The 19,322-nt window shown below is 33.8% G+C and overlaps 1 protein-coding gene across 9 annotated transcripts in view; it reads left to right on the top strand.

The window, feature by feature from the left end:
* The window catches only part of LOC149806518 (uncharacterized), a 128,546-nt gene that overhangs the window by 87,749 nt on the left and 21,475 nt on the right, over positions 1–19,322 (top strand). For 8 of the 9 annotated variants that reach the window (XR_016420316.1, XR_016420314.1, XR_016420323.1 and 5 more), the window contains exons 10-11: positions 4,661–4,713; positions 18,740–18,780. Coding sequence is in view for 2 of the 9 variants with exons in the window: in XM_089954130.1 (XP_089810256.1) it covers positions 4,661–4,713; positions 18,740–18,780 (94 nt within the window). In the remaining 7 variants the exon portion in view is untranslated. The remainder of the gene's footprint in view (positions 1–4,660; positions 4,714–18,739; positions 18,781–19,322) is intronic. The other variant, XM_089954165.1, reaches the window with a different exon arrangement.

Below are 19,322 nucleotides of genomic sequence, written 5' to 3'. Positions count from 1 at the left end.
TGTGAAAATGGTGCCAACCTGATGCCCAATATGGCCACCACATTGGCCATCTTGAAAATCTTGTTATTGCTACTCCTTAATTTATGATCATATCCACATGGGGTTTTCACTAAATGACATCTTTTGATGTATAGTTAGTCCAGTTGAAAGAGATGCTGATCTGATATCTGTTAGGGCTGTCACAGTGGCCTTCTTGAGAATCTTGATGTGCTGTCCTTCCTGAATGAAAATTAATATTGCATTGGCATTTTCAGTGAGGACTTCTTATGATATCTTGTTGGTACTAAATGAAAATGGTGCTACATGCACATTCAATATGGCACCACAGTGGCCATCTTACACTCTTACACAACTCCTGAATTAATGGCAATTTCAATATGGGATTTTGCACTGAATTAATGGTAATATTAGTATGGGATTTTACTGAATTAATGGTAATATCAGTATGGGATTTTTACTGAATTAATGGTAATATCAACATGGGATTTTTACTGAATTAATGGTAATATCAACATGGGATTTTTACTGAATTAATGGTAATATCAACATGGGATTTGTACTGAATTAATGGTAATATCAACATAGGATTTTACTGAATTAATGGTAATATCAATATGGGATTTTTATTAAATTAATGGTAATATCAACATGGGATTTTACTGAATTAATGGTAATATCAACATGGGATTTTACTGAATTAATGGTAATATCAACATGGGATTTTTACTGAATTAATGATAATATCAACATGGGATTTTACTGAATTAATGGTAATATCAGCATGGGATTTGTACTGAATTAATGGTAATATCAACATGGGATTTGTACTGAATTAATGATGATATCAACAATGGATTTTTACTGAATTAATTGGTAATATCAACATGGGATTTGTACTGAATTAATGGTAATATCAACATGGGATTTGTACTGAATTAATGGTAATATCAACATGGGATTTGTACTGAATTAATGGTAATATCAACATGGGATTTTTACTGAATTAATGGTAATATCAACATGGGATTTTACTGAATTAATGCTAATATCAACATGGGATTTTTACTGAATTAATGGCAATATCAACATGGGATTTTTACTGAATTAATGGTAATATCAACATGGGATTTTACTGAATTAATGGTAGCATCAGCATGGGATTTGTACTGAATTAATGGTGATATCAACATGGGATTTTTATTAATTAATGGTAATATCAGTATGGAATTTTTACTGAAATAATGGTAATATGAGTGTGGGATTTTTACTGAATTAATGGTAATATGAGTATGGGATTTTTACTGAATTAATGGTAATATCAACTTGGGATTTTAATGAATTAATGGTAATATCAACATGGGATTTTTACTGAATTAATGGTAATATCAACATGGGATTTTTACTGAATTGATGGTAATATCAACATGGGATTTTAATGAATTAATGGTCATATCAACATGGGATTTTTACTGAATTAATGGTAATATCAACAATGGATTTTACTGAATTAATGCTAATATCAACATGGGATTTTACTTAATGGTAATATCAATATGGGACTTTTACTGAATTAATGGTAATATCAGCATGGAATTTTTACTGAATTAATGCTAATATCAACATGGGATTTTACTTAATGGCAATATCAACATGGGATTTTTACTGAATTAATGGTAATATCAACATGGGATTTTTTACTTAATTAATGGTAATATCAACATGGGATTTTTTACTGAATTAATGGTAATATCAACATGGGATTTTTTACTGAATTAATGGTAATATCAGCATGGGACTTTTTTACTGAATTTATGGTAATATCAGCATGGGATTTTACTGAATTAATGGTAATATCAATATGGGATTTTTACTGAATTAATGGTAATATCAATATGGGATTTTTACTGAATTAATGGTAATATCAGCATGGGACTTTACTGAATTAATGGTAATATCAATATGGGATTTTTACTGAATTAATGGTAATATCAATATGGGATTTTTACTGAATTAATGGTAATATCAGCATGGGATTTTTACTGAATTAATGGTAATATCAGCATGGGATTTTTACTGAAATAATGGTAATATCAATATGGGATTTTTACTGAAAGACTTCAGAAGATATCTAGTTGATCCTGAATTAAATGGTGCTGATCCGAATTCTAGTATTGCTGATACAACGGTCATTTTGAAATTCCTGTTATTCCTACTTATGCTAGATGTGTGGTCATGTCTGTATTGTGCTTTCATGAACAGACTTCTTGTTATTCCTACTTATCCTAGATGCCTCGTCATGTCTGTATCGTGCTCTCACTAAAAGACTTCTTTTGATGTCTAGTTGGTCCAAGAAGGAAATGGTACCAGTCTGATATGACTAGCATGGCAGCCATCAGGAGATCTTACTTTTGTCACTTCTCAAAAAAAATAAAGTCATATCAACATGGGATTATACAAGACGATTTCTTAAGAAGTTTTGTTGATCCAATTAGTGTCTTATTAGTCTTAAATGAAAATGGTTCCAATATGATGTCCAGTATGTCTACCACAGTGGATAATCTGAAACTCTTGTTACTGCTGAAAAATATCAGATATGGTTTCAACACTCAATAGAGTGCCAGTTCCTTATAGGGACTCATGTTACAAATTGAGCCAATCCACCATGAAATATGGAAATATGAAATATGGACGCTATTACTAAAACTCAGAAAAATCAATAAAGGACTTTGGCAACTTTTCAAGAGCAGCATATAAAAAGTCCTTTATTGATTTTTCTGAGTTTTAGTAAATGCCTTTCTGTTTGTACCAGTGTTTCTTAAAAAAGGCCACTGCTAGTGAAAATAGAAAAATCTATAAATGACTTCCTTAAATCTATAAATGACTCCCCTCAATTCTGTAAATGACTTCCTTAAAATCTGTAAATGACTTCCTTAATATCTATAAATGACACTCCCCTGAAATCTATAAATAACTCCTTTAAAATCTATAAACGACTTCCCTAAAATCTATAAACGACTTCCCTAAATATATAAATGACTTCCCTAAAGCCTAGAAAGGACTTCTCTAAAATCTGTAGATGACTCCCCTAAATCTATAAATGACTTCCTTAAAATCTATAAATGACTTCCCTAAAATCTATAAATCTATAAATTGCACTCCCCTAAAATCTATAAATGACCCCCCCAAAATCTATACATGATTTCCCTAAAATCTGTAAATGGCACTCCCCTAAAACTTATAAATGACTTCCTTAAAATCTGTAAATGACTTTCCAAAAGTCTATAAATGACTCCCTTAAAATACAGAAAATGACTCCCCTAAAATCTATAAATGACTCCCCTAAAATCTATAAATGACTCCCCTAAAATACAGAAAATGACTCCCCTAAAATCTATAGATGACTTCCCTAAAATCTATAGATGACTTCCCTAAACGGCTAAGTTTACTTAGTACACCCTTTCCTTCAACTGTTTCAAGTTTTTTTGTACCAGTGTTGTTAATCCAATTTTAACTTTTATTTTATACCTTTTACAGACTAGCAACATCTTTCCTTTTTATTTTGTATTTTTTGTATTATATATTTACATTTAGTTTAAAGTGTTCATCTTCTTAAACTTGTTTTTGCTTCTCATCATCTTTAGAATTTATCTTTTCACTGGTACCATATAATTATTATTATTGATATACCATTAAACCATATATATATATATATATATATATATATATATATATATATATATATATATATATATATATATATATATATATATATATATATATATATATATATACACACTCTGTGTTAGTCATGCATTTAGTCTGTCTGTCTGGTATGAATGCTTAGGCTTAGGTGGGAGTTTGCATTCAGCACAGATTCTGAGACACAGTTGCCTACCAACATCATGAGGATTATTACACACCTCTGTCAAAACTAGGTCACTGTGACCAATATTTATATGCTTTACATTAATATTTCCATATAGTTCAGTTTCTGTAGAATGATCCAATTTGGTATATAAGATGTGTAATGGAGAGCACTGTGACCTATATTTCTTGATTGATAACATGTGTTAAACTTTGCATTTTGCAAGTTTTGTTTATTGCTAGCAAAGTAATGTAATGTGATAAATATATGCATCATGTTGAGTTCCAAATTATTCAGGCAGAACAAGTCCCTGCTATCAATTCATATCACTATAGGCAAATTATTCAGGCAGAACAAGTCCCTGCTATCAATTCATATCACTATAGGCAAATTATTCAGGCAGAACAAGTCCCTGCTATCCATTCATATCACTATAGGCAAATTATTCAGGCAGAACAAGTCCCTGATATGCATTCATATCACTATAGGCAAATTATTCAGGCAGAACAAGTCCCTGATATGCATTCATATCACTATAGGCAAATTATTCAGGCAGAACAAGTCCCTGCTATGCATTCATATCACTATAGGCAAATTATTCAGGCAAAACAAGTCCCTGCTATCCATTCATATCACTATAGGCAAATTATTCAGGCAGAACAAGTCCCTGCTATGCATTCATATCACTATAGGCAGTTTTTCTTGTTTATCAGAGAACATCTAATGATTAATTCTCTATTTTTTATGATATTTTTCAGCTCTGTATATTTTGTAATTATGCCACTTTTATTCCAGTTGGGTTTGTTGATTCGCAGAATGTTGAGGTACAAACTGGCCTGATTCGTTCTGTAAGCTTTTTTCTTGCTTTCCATGAACATGTTTCTGCTTGTGGTTTGAAGTTGACATATATCTATCCTTGGTCATATGGTTATAAATATTGCACATGAGCTTGAGATTTTGAATTGAAAATATGTGCCTTATTACCATTATTGATGGCATGCATGTATAAATGTAAGATGGTATTACTTAAGGAATGTCTTAGTTTAACATAGTATTATTTTCTTATTTTAGCCACAATTGCAAATAATTGAAATCCAAATTAACCTGACAGTTTACATAAATGTGATGGAAATTGATTTACAACAAAATTTAATATAGCTAAATAAAGCTGTGTATAAAATTGTCCAGCATTTTCATTTGTAATTAAGTAAAATGCATCTTTTCATACATATTTACCTACCCAAGTTTACATCATACATTTTTTACATATTTATGTTGATTACGTTATCAGTGTAGTAGTAAGAAACAAAAATTTTAAATCCAAGCTCATGTTGGCAAATCAATCATTTAGTATACTGGTAATGTAATTGTATTGCCATGTACAGTCGTGTAGGCAAATCAATCAATTATTCAATATACTGGTAAAATGTAGTTGTATTTCCATGTACACTACGTAGGGTTTAGGGATGCATTAAGCATTATTGCATGATACCACCCATAGAGTGCACACCCACCATATATACTTTTAATTTTAATTGTTTTAGTTAAAAATTATTAATTAAATGTGTTCATCAGATAATGATCAAGTTATTTTCGGGTAACAGCATTATTTAAGTATCCTAATCCATCAGTTTATATAAATAATGCATGACACATACAGCAATAAGGCATATACAGGATCTCACCTTATTATCAACATTCTTACAATGCATGGTTTGTAGTTATTGGTGTAAATACAATGCCAGACAGAATAAAGAATAGCATGCAAGACTGCATTTTTTGCAAATAATGGTAAAATGTGAGCATGTGATATTTTAAACAACAGTGTGTAAAAGAAGATGCATACATTGGTGGTAGTGGTAGGTGGGGTTGAGGTTTATAAATGTGGAATACAGACTGGTATAACATTCTAGATTTCAAAAGCATTATTAATAGTAATAGACCAGAGAGTGTTTGTAATTTAAATAATCAAGGCAGATCTGTTTGAGACTGTTATGAATTTCTGGACAGCATCTGATATCCCCTCATTATTCTCAACCAGTAGCTTAAGATTCCTCATCAGTAATGAATCGGAACCATATGGTTAACTTGTACAACACTAAATTTAGTAACTCATAAAGAAAGTGTTTACTGGTTTCTGGCATACTACACAAACATTTGTTGTCCAGTAGCAAATGCTTTTGAAGAGTTATATGTTAAGTGAAAATGACATAATCATAATTTCTGATGTGTCAAAATACAGCCTATTTGTAATCTTGGATATCTCAACTACAGCCTAATCATGATCTCTGATATTTCAAAATACAGCCTAGGCATAATCTTTGATCTCTCAAAATACAGCCTGATTGTGATCTCTGATATCTCAAAATACAGCATATTCATAATCTTGGATATCTCAAATACAGCTTAATCATAATCTCTGAAATATAAAAATATGGCCTAATCATGATCTCTGATACCTCAGAATAAGAACTAATGATCTCTGTGTAAAAATAGGGCCTAATCATAAACTCTGATGTCAGAATACTGCCTAATTATAATCTCCAATGCATCAAAATACAGATTAATGATCATCTCTGATGTCAGAAAACCACCTAATTATAATCTCCAATGCATCAAATCATAAACTCTTATGTCAGAATACAGCCTAAGTATAACCCCCAATGCATCAAAATACAGCCTAATAATAAACTCTGATGTCAGAATACTGTCTAATTATAATCTCCAATGCATCAAATTACAGCCAAATCATAAACTCTTATGTCAGAATACAGCCTAAGTATAACCCTCAATGCATCAAAATACAGCCCAATGATAAACTCTGATGTCAGAATACTGCCTAAATATAATCTCCAATGCATCAAAATACAGCCCAATGATAAACTCTTATGTCAGAATACAGCCTAAGTATACCTCCCAATGCATCAAAATACAGCCTAATCATAAACTCTTTGTCAGAATACAGCCTAGTCATAAACTTGGATGTTAGGATACAGCCTAATTATAAGCTCCAATGCATCAAAATACAGCCCAGTGATAAACTCAGATGTCAGAATACTGCCTAAATATAACCCCCAATGCATCAAAATACAGCCTAATCATAAACTCTGATGTCAGAATACTGCCTAATTATAATCTCCAATGCATCATAATACAGCCCAATGATAAACTCTTATGTCATAATACAGCCTAAACATAAGCCGCAATGCATAAAAATACAGCCTAATCATAAACTCTTTGTCAGAATACAGCCTAGTTATAAACTCAGATGTTGGTATACAGCCTAATTATAACCTCCAATGCATCAAAATACAGCCTAATCATTAACTCTGGTGACAGAATACAGCCTAATTATAATCTCCAATGCATCAAAATACAGCCTAATTGTAATCTCTAAGTCATAAAATATTGCATAATTGTATTCTCCATTATGTAGAATTTGATCATATGGAAGGGTTGTTCTCAGCTTCAAATGGAAGAACATTCCATTTGGTAGGAATGAATATTGGTACAGGCTCATGTTGGCAAAAGATGTTTGGTTGATGTGTTCTATTCTGTTGATATCTATTGCTGTTGGACAGCTGGTGGAACCAAGGCCTATTGGTAATGAGAGAAAGAATTCTGATAGTTTCTCCTAATTAGCTTCTTCCAAAATACCTATATATATATATGATGTAGACTTTGTGGTTCAGCACACATTCAGTCTGCCTCAGCCAGCTATACTTGGCATCCAGAATATTTTTCGCATATCCATACTGAGATGAACTCATGAGCAGTGTGAGTGAGTGATCTATGAGCACCTTAAACCACTCAGCTGCCTGAAACCCCTTGTCTTTGAGACGTGTGTGATTAATTGTGTCAGTACTCACTGCCTTATCACTATCTATGAGCACCTTAAACCACTCAGCTGTCTGAAACCCCTTGTCTTTGAGACATGTGTGATTAATTGTGTGTGCCTTATCACTATCTATGAGCACCTTAAACCACTCAGCTGCCTGAAACCCCTTGTCTTTGAGACGTGTGTGATTAACTGTGTCAGTACCCACTGCCTTATCACTACCTATGAGCACCTTAAACCACTCAGCTGCTTGAAACCCCTTGTCTTTGAGACGTGCGTGATTAATTGTGTCAGAACCCACTGCCTTATCACTATCTAAGAGTCAATAGAGCGTCTTCTGAAAGTCATATCAAAATGTGATTTTCACAAGGAGTCTAAGTTTGATATCTAGTTGGTCGTGAATGGAAATGTTCATACTATCCACATGTTAAAAGAAGTCTTTTGTTAAATGTTACCTCCTTTCATTGGGAGTAGCAATAACAAAACAGTCAAGATCATTAGGTGGACTTCATGGTGGCCATGTTGGATGTCAGGGACTTCATGGCAGCCATGTTGGATGTCAGATCAGCACTATTTTCATTTAAGACCATATGTCATAAGTCTGTACTGTAAAATCACTCTTTGATCTTACCATCTCTGCAGAAGGAATGGCAATAACAAGGTTTTCAAGATGGTAGCCATGTTGGACATTAGATTGGCACCATTTTCATTTAGGACCATCTTTGTGTTACAGGAAGTCTTTTAGTGAAACCCCCTGACAGTTTCTCCATCCATTCAGGATGAAAATGGCCACTATTGAGTTCTATCAGAATGATTTTCATTTAGAACTATCTGTATGTCATAAGAAGTCTTTAGTGAAAACCCCATGTTCTGTCCTTCAGGACTCCATGTATATCCTAAAATTAGTTTTTAGTGAAAACCCCATGTTCTGTCATTCAGGACTAAGTGTATGTCCTAAAAATAGTCTTTAGTGAAAACCCCATGTTCTGTCATTCAGGACTACGTGTATGTCCTAAAAAATAGTCTTTAGTGAAAACCCCATGTTCTGTCATTTAGGACTACGTGTATGTCCTAAAAATAGTCTTTAGTGAAAACCCCATGTTCTGTCATTCAGGACTATGTGTATGTCCTAAAAATAGTCTTTAGAGAAAACCCAATGTTCTGTCATTCAGGACTACGTGTATGTCCTAAAAATAGTCTTTAGTGAAAACCCCATGTTCTGTCATTCAGGACTACGTGTATGTCCTAAAAATAGTCTTTAGTGAAAACCCCATGTTCTGTCATTCAGGACTATGTGTATGTCCTAAAAATAGTCTTTAGTGAATACCTCTTGTTCATAAAACCATCCATTAGACTTGAAGGATAGAAGCAGCTTAGCCATTTCTGATTATACAAAAAAGACATTGTCCATGAAAAAATATAGCAAACATCTCCAGCAGATTTAAATTAAAAGTTGATTAGCTGTGATAAATTTCAGTTGATTCCAATCATTACCAATCCCCTAGTTGCTTATTATGTACTACAGACAGCCAGGATCAGGATGTGCGAGAGAGTTTCATAAGAGAAGATTATGGAAAAAATACTTTTTTATGTTAGTATTTAAGTGTTTAAGTTTTTATTAATTCAAAGAAATTAAGTGTCTATGGATTTTTCTCACAACTACCAGTAACCATGTTGCTCATGAAAAATGCATTCTCATCTCAAGGGAACAGCATAGACCCAGGTGTGTTTTGCCACAAGCAGACTTTTGTCAGTATGATGTAACATAACCTGAAATATGATATTTTAAATATATCAAGATATTTGTTTTACCTGAAGCAGAAGCATGTACATACTGTAAGTAGCACAGCATTACTAACCATTCGACTAATCTCTCTCACACTAATCGTTCAACATTTTTTATTTTTTATATTTGTTAGAACAATTTTTAACTTAGACTTTATTGCAATTATTAACTACTGTAATACATTTTTCAGACATACTCGCTGGTGATAGACTTTAGTGTTGCAGAGAAAATCAAACTTGATGCGCATTACATATCAGCTAATATGGCTGTTAAACCCCTTATATGCATTTATTACAGCACAGCCCACTGACTTCAAGTACAGAACTCCCTCACTATTTAGCCCATAATTATTACAGGGTTCCTGCTACAGCACCCTCTCACTCTGAGACCTTAATTATTACAGGGTTCCTGCCAAACACCCTCTCACTCTAAGACCTTAATTATAACAGGGTTCCTGCTACAGCACCCTCTCACTCTAAGACCTTAATTATAACAGGGTTCCTGCTAAACACCCTCTCACTCTAAGACCTTGATTATTACAGGGTTCCTGCTAAACACCCTCTCACTCTAAGACCTTAATTATTACAGGGTTCCTGGTAAACACCCTCTTACTATAAGACGTTAATTAAAACAGGGCTTCTCTTATGACACTCCCTTACGATAAGGCCATTCAATATAATGTATTTCTTGTTGCAACATTCTCTCACTATTAGACCCTCCATAATAATATGGTACCCGTTTCAAGACTCCCTCACAAAAAGGCCCCCTATAATAACATGGATTCTATATCAAAACTCCCTCACAAAAATCCCCCCCATAATAATATGGTACCAATTTCAAGACTCTCTCACCAAAAGGCCCTTGACAATAACATGTATCCTGTTGCAAACTCCCTCACTATAAAATTCTCCATAATAACATGGCTCCAGTTTCAATACTCCCTCACTATAAAACCATTGATAGTCTTGCCATTGTAAGAACATTATAATGCAGATATGGTCATGGACCTCATTTCATTAAGTGATAATAAACTTATATGTAATGTGTACTTCATTATAAGGTAGTTGCACTATGAGATTAAGTTGCACAATAAAGTGGCATACCAAATATATCAGTATAATGAGGGAGTGCCTATCATGTACATCATTATGAGATGGTTGCACTGTAAGGTGTTATATTCCTTAGCTGCCATGGACAGCATTATAACAAGGGAATAATGTATAATATACTTTTTTTTTAATGGCAGATTCACTATAAGGCAGTATACTTTGTGACTGTCTTTGATAGCAATATAATGAGAGAGTACTTTATCGTGTACTTCATTATAATGTATATCTCACTATTATGTGGTATGCCGTAATGGCTGCGATGGATAATATAATGAGGAAATGCTGTCTCATGCACATCATTATAAGGCAGCCTCGCTATAAGGTGGTACACTCTATGGCTGCCATGGACAACATTATAATAAGGAGTACTTTTGTGTTAAAACTGACATGGACAACATTATAATAAGGAGTACTTCTGTGTTAAAACTGACATGGACAACATTATAATAAGGAGTACTTCTGTGTTAAAACTGACATGTGACCATGAAAAAGCTGCAGTTCTGATTTGTTTGCTCCTTTGATGAGGTGATTTCTTGAATGGTATCTTGAATGGTATCTTGAATATCCTTTGAGTTTGATGGTAGATGAAATTTTTGTAGACCTCAATTTTTGTTTTAGTACTAAATATTTATCATCCATGAATATTACACTTTATATTCATGAGCTTTTACAAGAATTTTTCTTAATGAATATCATAAGTTGAGGTGGCTTACCCACAACAGTGACCACTGAAACATGTAAATGTACAGTTGAGGTAGCTTACCCACAACAGTGACCACTGTGAAATTTAGATGTAAAGTTGAGGTGGCTTACCCACAACAGTGACCACTGTGACATTTAGATGTAAAGTTGAGGTGGCTTACCCACAACAGAGACCACTGTGACATTTAAATGTAAAGTTGAGGTGGCTTACCCACAACAGTGACCACTGTGACATTTAGATGTAAAGTTGAGGTGGCTTACCCACAACAGTGACCACTGAAACATGAAGATGTAAAGTTGAGGTGGCTTACCCACAACAGTGACCACTGAAACATGAAGATGTAAAGTTGAGGTGGCTTACCCACAACAGTGACCACTGAAACATGAAGATGTAAAGTTGAAGTGGCTTACCCACAACAGTGACCACAGAAACATGAAGATGTAAAAGTTGAGGAGGCTTACCCACAACAATGACCACTGAAACATGTAGATGTAGAGTTCAGGTGGCTTACCCACAACAGTGACCAATGTGGTCAGCATACTTGACCAGTATCATATGAATACACCTGTGCATGTACTCTCCTATGCATTGGTAGGGTTTGTTTCAAGTAGCTTTGAAATGTTTTGGACTTTGTCATTATTTAGTGAAGTTTTAGCATCTAATACAAAATAAATTGTATGTTCCAGTGGCAGTTTATTAGAACTTTATATCTATTGGCAATTACCTTAATGTAATCTAGGCATTCCTATCAATTAAAATTACAGTATATAGTAACTCCTCTGCTCATTAAAAACCATATGGCCTGGCTCATGCTATAATGGCCAAATTGGGTAGATAATTTTGTTTTTGGTTTTGTGGGCTTAATGCCAGTTTCCAGCACATGAAAAGCCATACATGGTGGCGAATATATTCAGCGAAGAAGAACCAGAGAAGATCCCAGGAAGAACCACCAACCCAAGGGAAGCTACTGGCAAGCATTCTCACATACCTATGTTGGTCAAGTCAAACTTGATCTAATGTCAAGTGATCTGTAAAAACGAGTGCCTTATGGCTCATGACTACCTGGAGCCCTTCAGATGAGTGACTTATGGCTCTTGACAACCATGAGCCCTTCAAATGAGTGCCTTATGGCTCTTGACTACCTGGAGCCCTTCAAATTAGCTAGATAAACCTTATGGCTCTTGACTACCTGGAGCCCTTTATGAGTGCCATATGGCTCCTGGCTACCTGAAGCCCTTCAGATTAGCAAGATAAACCTTTTGGCTCTTAACCACCTGGAGCCGTTTATGAGTGCCATATGGCTCTTGACTACCTGAAGCCCTTCAAGTTAACTAGATAAACCTTTAGTGGACTCAACCATCATTGACTGTTCAGTCAGCTACATTTGTTAAGCTATACCATCATTTTGTCAAGTCATGTCAATGGGAAGTGAGACATACTAGTAGCGGTTACTTTTCCAGTGTCATCATCATCAACAGATTCAAGTTATGGTTTAAGTATTTCAGCATTGATGTGGTCATGGGTTTACCATGGCTGTCTCATAGGTGATATAACATTGACATGGTCATGGGTTTATCATGGCTGTCTCATAGGTGATGTAACATTGACATGGTCATGGGTTTATCGTGGCTGTCTCATAGGTGATATAACATTGATGTGGTCATGGGTTTACCATGGCTGTCTCATAGGTGATATAACATTGATGTGGTCATGGGTTTACCATGGCTGTCTCATAGGTGATATAACATTGACATGGTCATGGGTTTACCATGGCTGTCTCATAGGTGATGTAACATTGACATGGTCATGGGTTTATCATGGCTGTCTCATAGGTGATATAACATTGACATGGTCATGGGTTTATCATGGCTGTCTCATAGGTGATGTAACATTGACATGGTCATGGGTTTATCATGGCTGTCTCATAGGTGATATAACATTGATGTGGTCATGGGTTTATCATGGCTATCTTATAGGTAGTTTTCCATACGTGATATGATATTACTGCATCATATGAACTTAGCTTGTACTTTTACTACTGCATTGTTTCTGCTTTTAGATAAAACTGAATGCAACTCCAATTTTGACACCTCTCTTACTCTTGCATGAAAAACGAATTAATTTTATTATGTAATCAGTATCATTTAACAAAATAATAAAATATGCATTTCTTTCATTTGCTATGTTTGGATATTTTGTGGTTTTTCTCAGCAGTATTTATTTGTCTAATGCATGTTCAGAAAATATATACTCACAAACATTAATTTTTATTGACAATTCCTTTTTGTTATCTTATTTTGCTTACTAGCCACTATGTGTACGTGCTATGGATTAATTTGTCTCTCTGTTTGCCTATCTACCTGATATCTCCGTCTATACATATCTGTCTGATTATGTCTGTTTCTATACATATCTATCTGATTATCTCTGTCTATACATATCTATCTGAGTACCTCTGTCTATACATATCTGAGTATCTCTGTCTATACATATCTATCTGATATCTCTGTCTATACATATCTATCTGATTATCTCTGTCTATACATATCTATCTGATTATCTCTGTCTATACATATCTATCTGATTATCTCTGTCTATACATATCTGATATCTCTATCTATACGTTTCTATCTGATTATCTCTGTCAATACGTTTCTATTTGATTATCTCTGTCTATACATATCTGTCTGATTATCTCTCTCTATACATATCTATCTGATTATCTCTGTCTATACATATCTATCTGAGTATCTCTGTCTATACATATCTATCTGATTATCTCTGTCTATACACCTCTATCTGATATCTCAGTCTATACATATCTTTCTGATTATCTCTGTCTATACATATCTGATTATCTCTGTATATATATATATATCTATCTGATTATCTCTGTCTATACATATCTGATTATCTCTGTCTATACATATCTATCTGATTATCTATTTCTATACATATCTATCTGATTATCTCTGTCTATGCATATCTATCTGATTATCTCTGTCTATACATATCAATCTGATTATTTCTTTCTTTATATATATGTCTGATTATCTCTGTCTCTATGTCTCTGATTATCTCTGTCTATACTTATCTATCTGATTATCTGTCTATACATATCTATCTGATTATCTCTGTCTATACATATCTATCTGATTATCTCTCTCTATACATATCTATCTGATATCTCTGTCTATACATATCTATCTGATTATCTGTCTATACATATCTATCTGATTATCTCTGTCTATACATATCTATCTGATTATCTCTCTCTATACATATCTATCTGATATCTCTGTCTATACATATCTATCTGATTATCTGTCTATACATATCTATCTGATTATCTCTCTCTATATATATCTGTCTGATTATCTCTGTCTATACATCTCTATCTGATTATTTCTGTCTATACATATCAATCTGATTATCTCTGTCTATACATATCTATCTGATTATCTCTGTCTATATATATCTGATTATCTCTGTCTATACATATCTATCTGATTATCTCTTTATATATGTCTATATCTGATTATCTCTGTCTATACATATCTATATGATTATTTATTTCTATACATACCTAACTGATTATCTCTGTCTATATGTCTCTATCTGATTATCTGTCTATATGTCTCTATCTGATTATCTCTGTCTTTATGTCTCTATCTGATTATCTCTGTCTATACGTCTCTATCTGATTATCTATTTCTATACATACCTAACTGATTATCTCTGTCTATATGTCTCTATCTGATTATCTGTCTTTATGTCTCTATCTATCTCTTTCTTTATGTCTCTATCTGATTATCTCTGTCTATACATCTCTATCTGATTATCTCTGTCCATACATATCTATCTGATTATCTCTGTCTATACATATCTATCTGATTATCTCTGTCTATACATATCTATCTGAGTATCTCTGTCTATACATATCTATCTGAGTATCTCTGTCTATACATATCTATATGATTATCTCTGTCTATACATATCTATATGATTATCTCTGTCTATACATATCTATCTGATTATTTTTATCTATACATATCTATCTGATTATCTCTCTCTATATATATCTGTCTGATTATCTCTGTCTATATGTCTCCATCTGATTATTTCTGTCTATACATCTCTATCTGATTATCTCTGTTTATATGTCTCTATCTGATTATCTCTGTCTATACATATCTATCTGATTATCTCTGTCTATACATATCTATCTGAGTATCTCTGTCTATACATATCTGAGTATCTCTGTCTATACATATCTATATGATTATCTCTGTCTATACATATCTATCTGATTATTTTTGTCTATACATATCTATCTGATTATCTCTCTCTATATATATCTGTCTGATTATCTCTGTCTATATGTCTCCATCTGATTTTTTCTGTCTATACATCTCTATCTGATTATCTGTGTCTATACGTCTCTATCTGATTATCTCTGTCTATACATATCTATCTGATTATCTCTGTCTATACATATCTATCTGATTATCTCTGTCTATACATATCTATCTGATTATCTCTGTCTATACATATCTATCTGATTATCTCTCTCTATACATATCTATTTGATTATCTCTCTCTATACATATCTATCTGATTATCTCTGTCTATGCATATCTGATTATCTCTGTCTATTCGTCTCTATCTGATTATCTCTGTCTATACATATCTATCTGATTATCTCTCTCTATACATATCTATCTGATTATCTCTCTCTATACATATCTGATTATCTCAGTCTATTCATCTCTATCTGATTATCTCTGTCTATACATATCTATCTGATTATCTTTGTCTATACATATCAATCTGATTATCTCTGTCTTTACATCTCTAACTGTACATTCAGCCCATAATTTATATGTACACCAGATTTTTTTATGTATATTTTGGCATATAGCTGCCCTTCTGTAAATCTATTTTCTCTGCATAAGAATCCTTAATTTATTTGTGTAATGGTCTTAAAAGAGATTTTTTTAATGGATGTCAAGCAAACAGTTTTAAGTATTCATCGATTCTTAAAGAGATTTTGTAGGTCAAGGCAAACCATTTTAAATATTCATCAAAAAGTGGCACCATAACTTTTAAATAAAGTTTGCTTTTCCCATTTTTTCAATTAAGATTTTTTTCTATAAATATGATTTGTTGTTGTTGTTGTTGTAGGGTTTAATGCCATTTTTCAGCACACGATAGGCTATACATGGCAGCCAGTATTAATGGTGGAGGAAAAACCCGGGAAAACCCCCGGAAAGAACCACTGACCCATGAGAAGCTACTGGCAAGCTTTCTCACATACCCACATTGGCCAAATCTGAGACTCGAATCCACGCAGACAGAGGTGAGATGGCAGTGATCCGTAATGGAGAGAGCATTAGACCACTCTGCCACTCGGGGCCCCCCATAAATATGAGAATTAATCTAGTTTGAATGTATGGAATAATACCTGTCCATTTTCTGCGCCAGGATTTCTTGTACCTGGTCAAATTCAGATGTTGCTACTGTAGGTAAACAATAAATAGATCAATTAACCATTTCTTTTTATACACCTGAGACAAGGCCACTTGATAGGGAATGACATTTTTGGGATATATCTGAGACAAGACCACTTGATAACTGCTGTGTTAACACCCAGTGGAAATTTTCACTGCTCCTTGACTAATGGATTAGTGAGGGCTGGCTGTTAGTGATAAATCAGCAAACTCACTGACCTTGTGTTAGTGGATTAAAATTAATTTTGAGCCCTGATTTTGCATTGTTCTGTAGAATTACAATATTGATAATAAATGAATAAGCAAAGAAAGGAAGAAAGAAATAGACCATATTAATGCTGGAGAGTTTTAAAAAATATGGTCAGTGCAAATTTTATTGAGTGTTAATGTCACATGAGGGGCCCCGAGTGGCTGAGTAGTCTAAAATGCTCACCTTTATGGATCATTGCCATCTCACCTTTGTCTGTGTGAGTTTGAGTCTTGGCTCGGCCATTGTGGGTATGTGAGAAAGCTTGCCAGTAGCTTCTCATGGGTTGGTTGTTGTTGTTGTTGTGGGGTTTAACGCCATTTTTCAGCACACGATAGGCTATACATGGCGGCCAGTATTAATGGTGGAGGAAGAACCCGGAAAACTCCGGAAAGAACCACCGACCCACGAGAAGCTACTGGCAAGCTTTCTCACATGCCCACATTGGCTGAATCTTAGACTCGAACCGCCGCAGACAGAGGTCTCATGGGTTGATGGTTCTTTCCAGTGTTTTCCCTGGTTTTTCCTCCACCATTTATATTGGCCACCATGTATAGCCTATCTTGTGCTGAAAAAATGGCATTAAACCCTACAACAACAACAATGTCACATGAAGAGCAATTTGTCAAATTGAGGAATGGGAGGAGGGGGGAGATAATAGCCATGTACATGTAATGAACAATTATGTAAGAATATGTTTTGTTTATTAATAAGCTACTATTCATATGTGCACTGAGTTTTAAAATGTCTTGGATATATTGATTTTATCACACATACACATTATATATATATATATATATATATATATATATATATATATATAAACTGATTTCTGTGTTGACTTGGAGGAATTCATCCATCTAAAGCCCATGACATGCTATCTACTCTCAGTTACTAAAAACAGTTTGTGTTTCTAATAATAGGCACTTTTCTATATTTAGCTCCATTTGTCTTTTGTCCTTGAAAAGTGAATCTAGCTATGGAAAGGTTATTGGTTTGTGTCTTTTTATACACAATCAATACCTTGACTGGTTGAGCATAACCTGCTGTTAGATATTTAACCATTCATGGTTTCTTTTGTTCAGGAAGCTGTCCATACAGTGGACTACTTCCTGGCACAATTCATTGTATTGTTGTGTAAAGGAAGATATTTAAACTGAATTGTAAAAGAAAATGATTATACTCAGAATAGTTATTTGTCTTGATGTATATATTTTTTTCTACAAGCTTAAAATAGTTTTAATACTTTTTAAAAAGAATTAGCTGTTTGAGATAAAGAGAAGAAGACACATGAACATTTAACATTTTGATTATGTTTTAGATTTATGTATATGCATTTCTTAAGTAGAACATATTAATCAGTTTTTGAAAATGTATGTTATCCAGTTTAATATACAATATTTCTTAACCTTCCATGCCATAAGTATTCAAGGTACATTGATTAATAATGAAATAAGAAGCCATAATTCTTAGTACTTCTTTGCTGTGTATTGCCTTTATTTTTCCATTTTACTTTTACCCGAGGTAATTTAATTAAATTTAAATCCTTAAGACTATTAGTGTCATGAACCATTTTTTAAAATAAAAAGGCCATTAAGCTTTAAATTTTAAATTGTTTGAGAATGTTTGTTGTTTAGCTAATATTGTCTTTATTAATACCCTTTATTTGTTCCTTCAACAGATGATGCAAGGCAAAGTTGTTGAACCAAAGGTTAATCAAATGTAAGTCTACCTCACTCTCTCACTTTCTTTGTCATTGTTGGTTTGGCCATATTAGATAAGCTTGTTGTACCCACTTGCATCTTGTCAGAGGTGTCTAATGGTTGTATTGTTTGACCATATGAAGTAAGCTTGTTGCACCCACTTGCATAATGTCAGAAGCTTCTAATATTGGTAACCTTTTATGTTTGCTGTTGGATGCATTCTAAGAAGGTTTCAGACTCTTTGAAAGGTTCTGGTATCTGCAGTCAAAATTAGACTTGTATTTAAAGAATTTTACCTTTTTTTTTGTGGGGCCCAGAGTGGCAGAGTGGTTTAAAGTGCTCACTGTTACAGATCACTGCCATCTCACCTCTGCCTGCGTGGGTTCGAGTCTCGGATTTGGCTAATGTGGGTATGTGAGAAAGCTTGCCAGTAGTTTCTCATGGGTCGGTGGTTCTTTCTGGGGTTTTCCCGGGTTCTTCCTCCACCATTTATACTAGCCGCCATGTATAGCCTACCTTGTGCTGAAAAAGGGCATTAAACCCTTCAACAACAACAGCAAT

Source organism: Sinohyriopsis cumingii, chromosome 1, assembly GCF_028554795.1.
Source record: "Sinohyriopsis cumingii isolate HCF-2022 chromosome 1, ASM2855479v2, whole genome shotgun sequence".
NCBI lineage: Eukaryota > Metazoa > Mollusca > Bivalvia > Unionida > Unionidae > Sinohyriopsis > Sinohyriopsis cumingii.
This window is presented reverse-complemented; position numbering and strand designations above follow the sequence as displayed.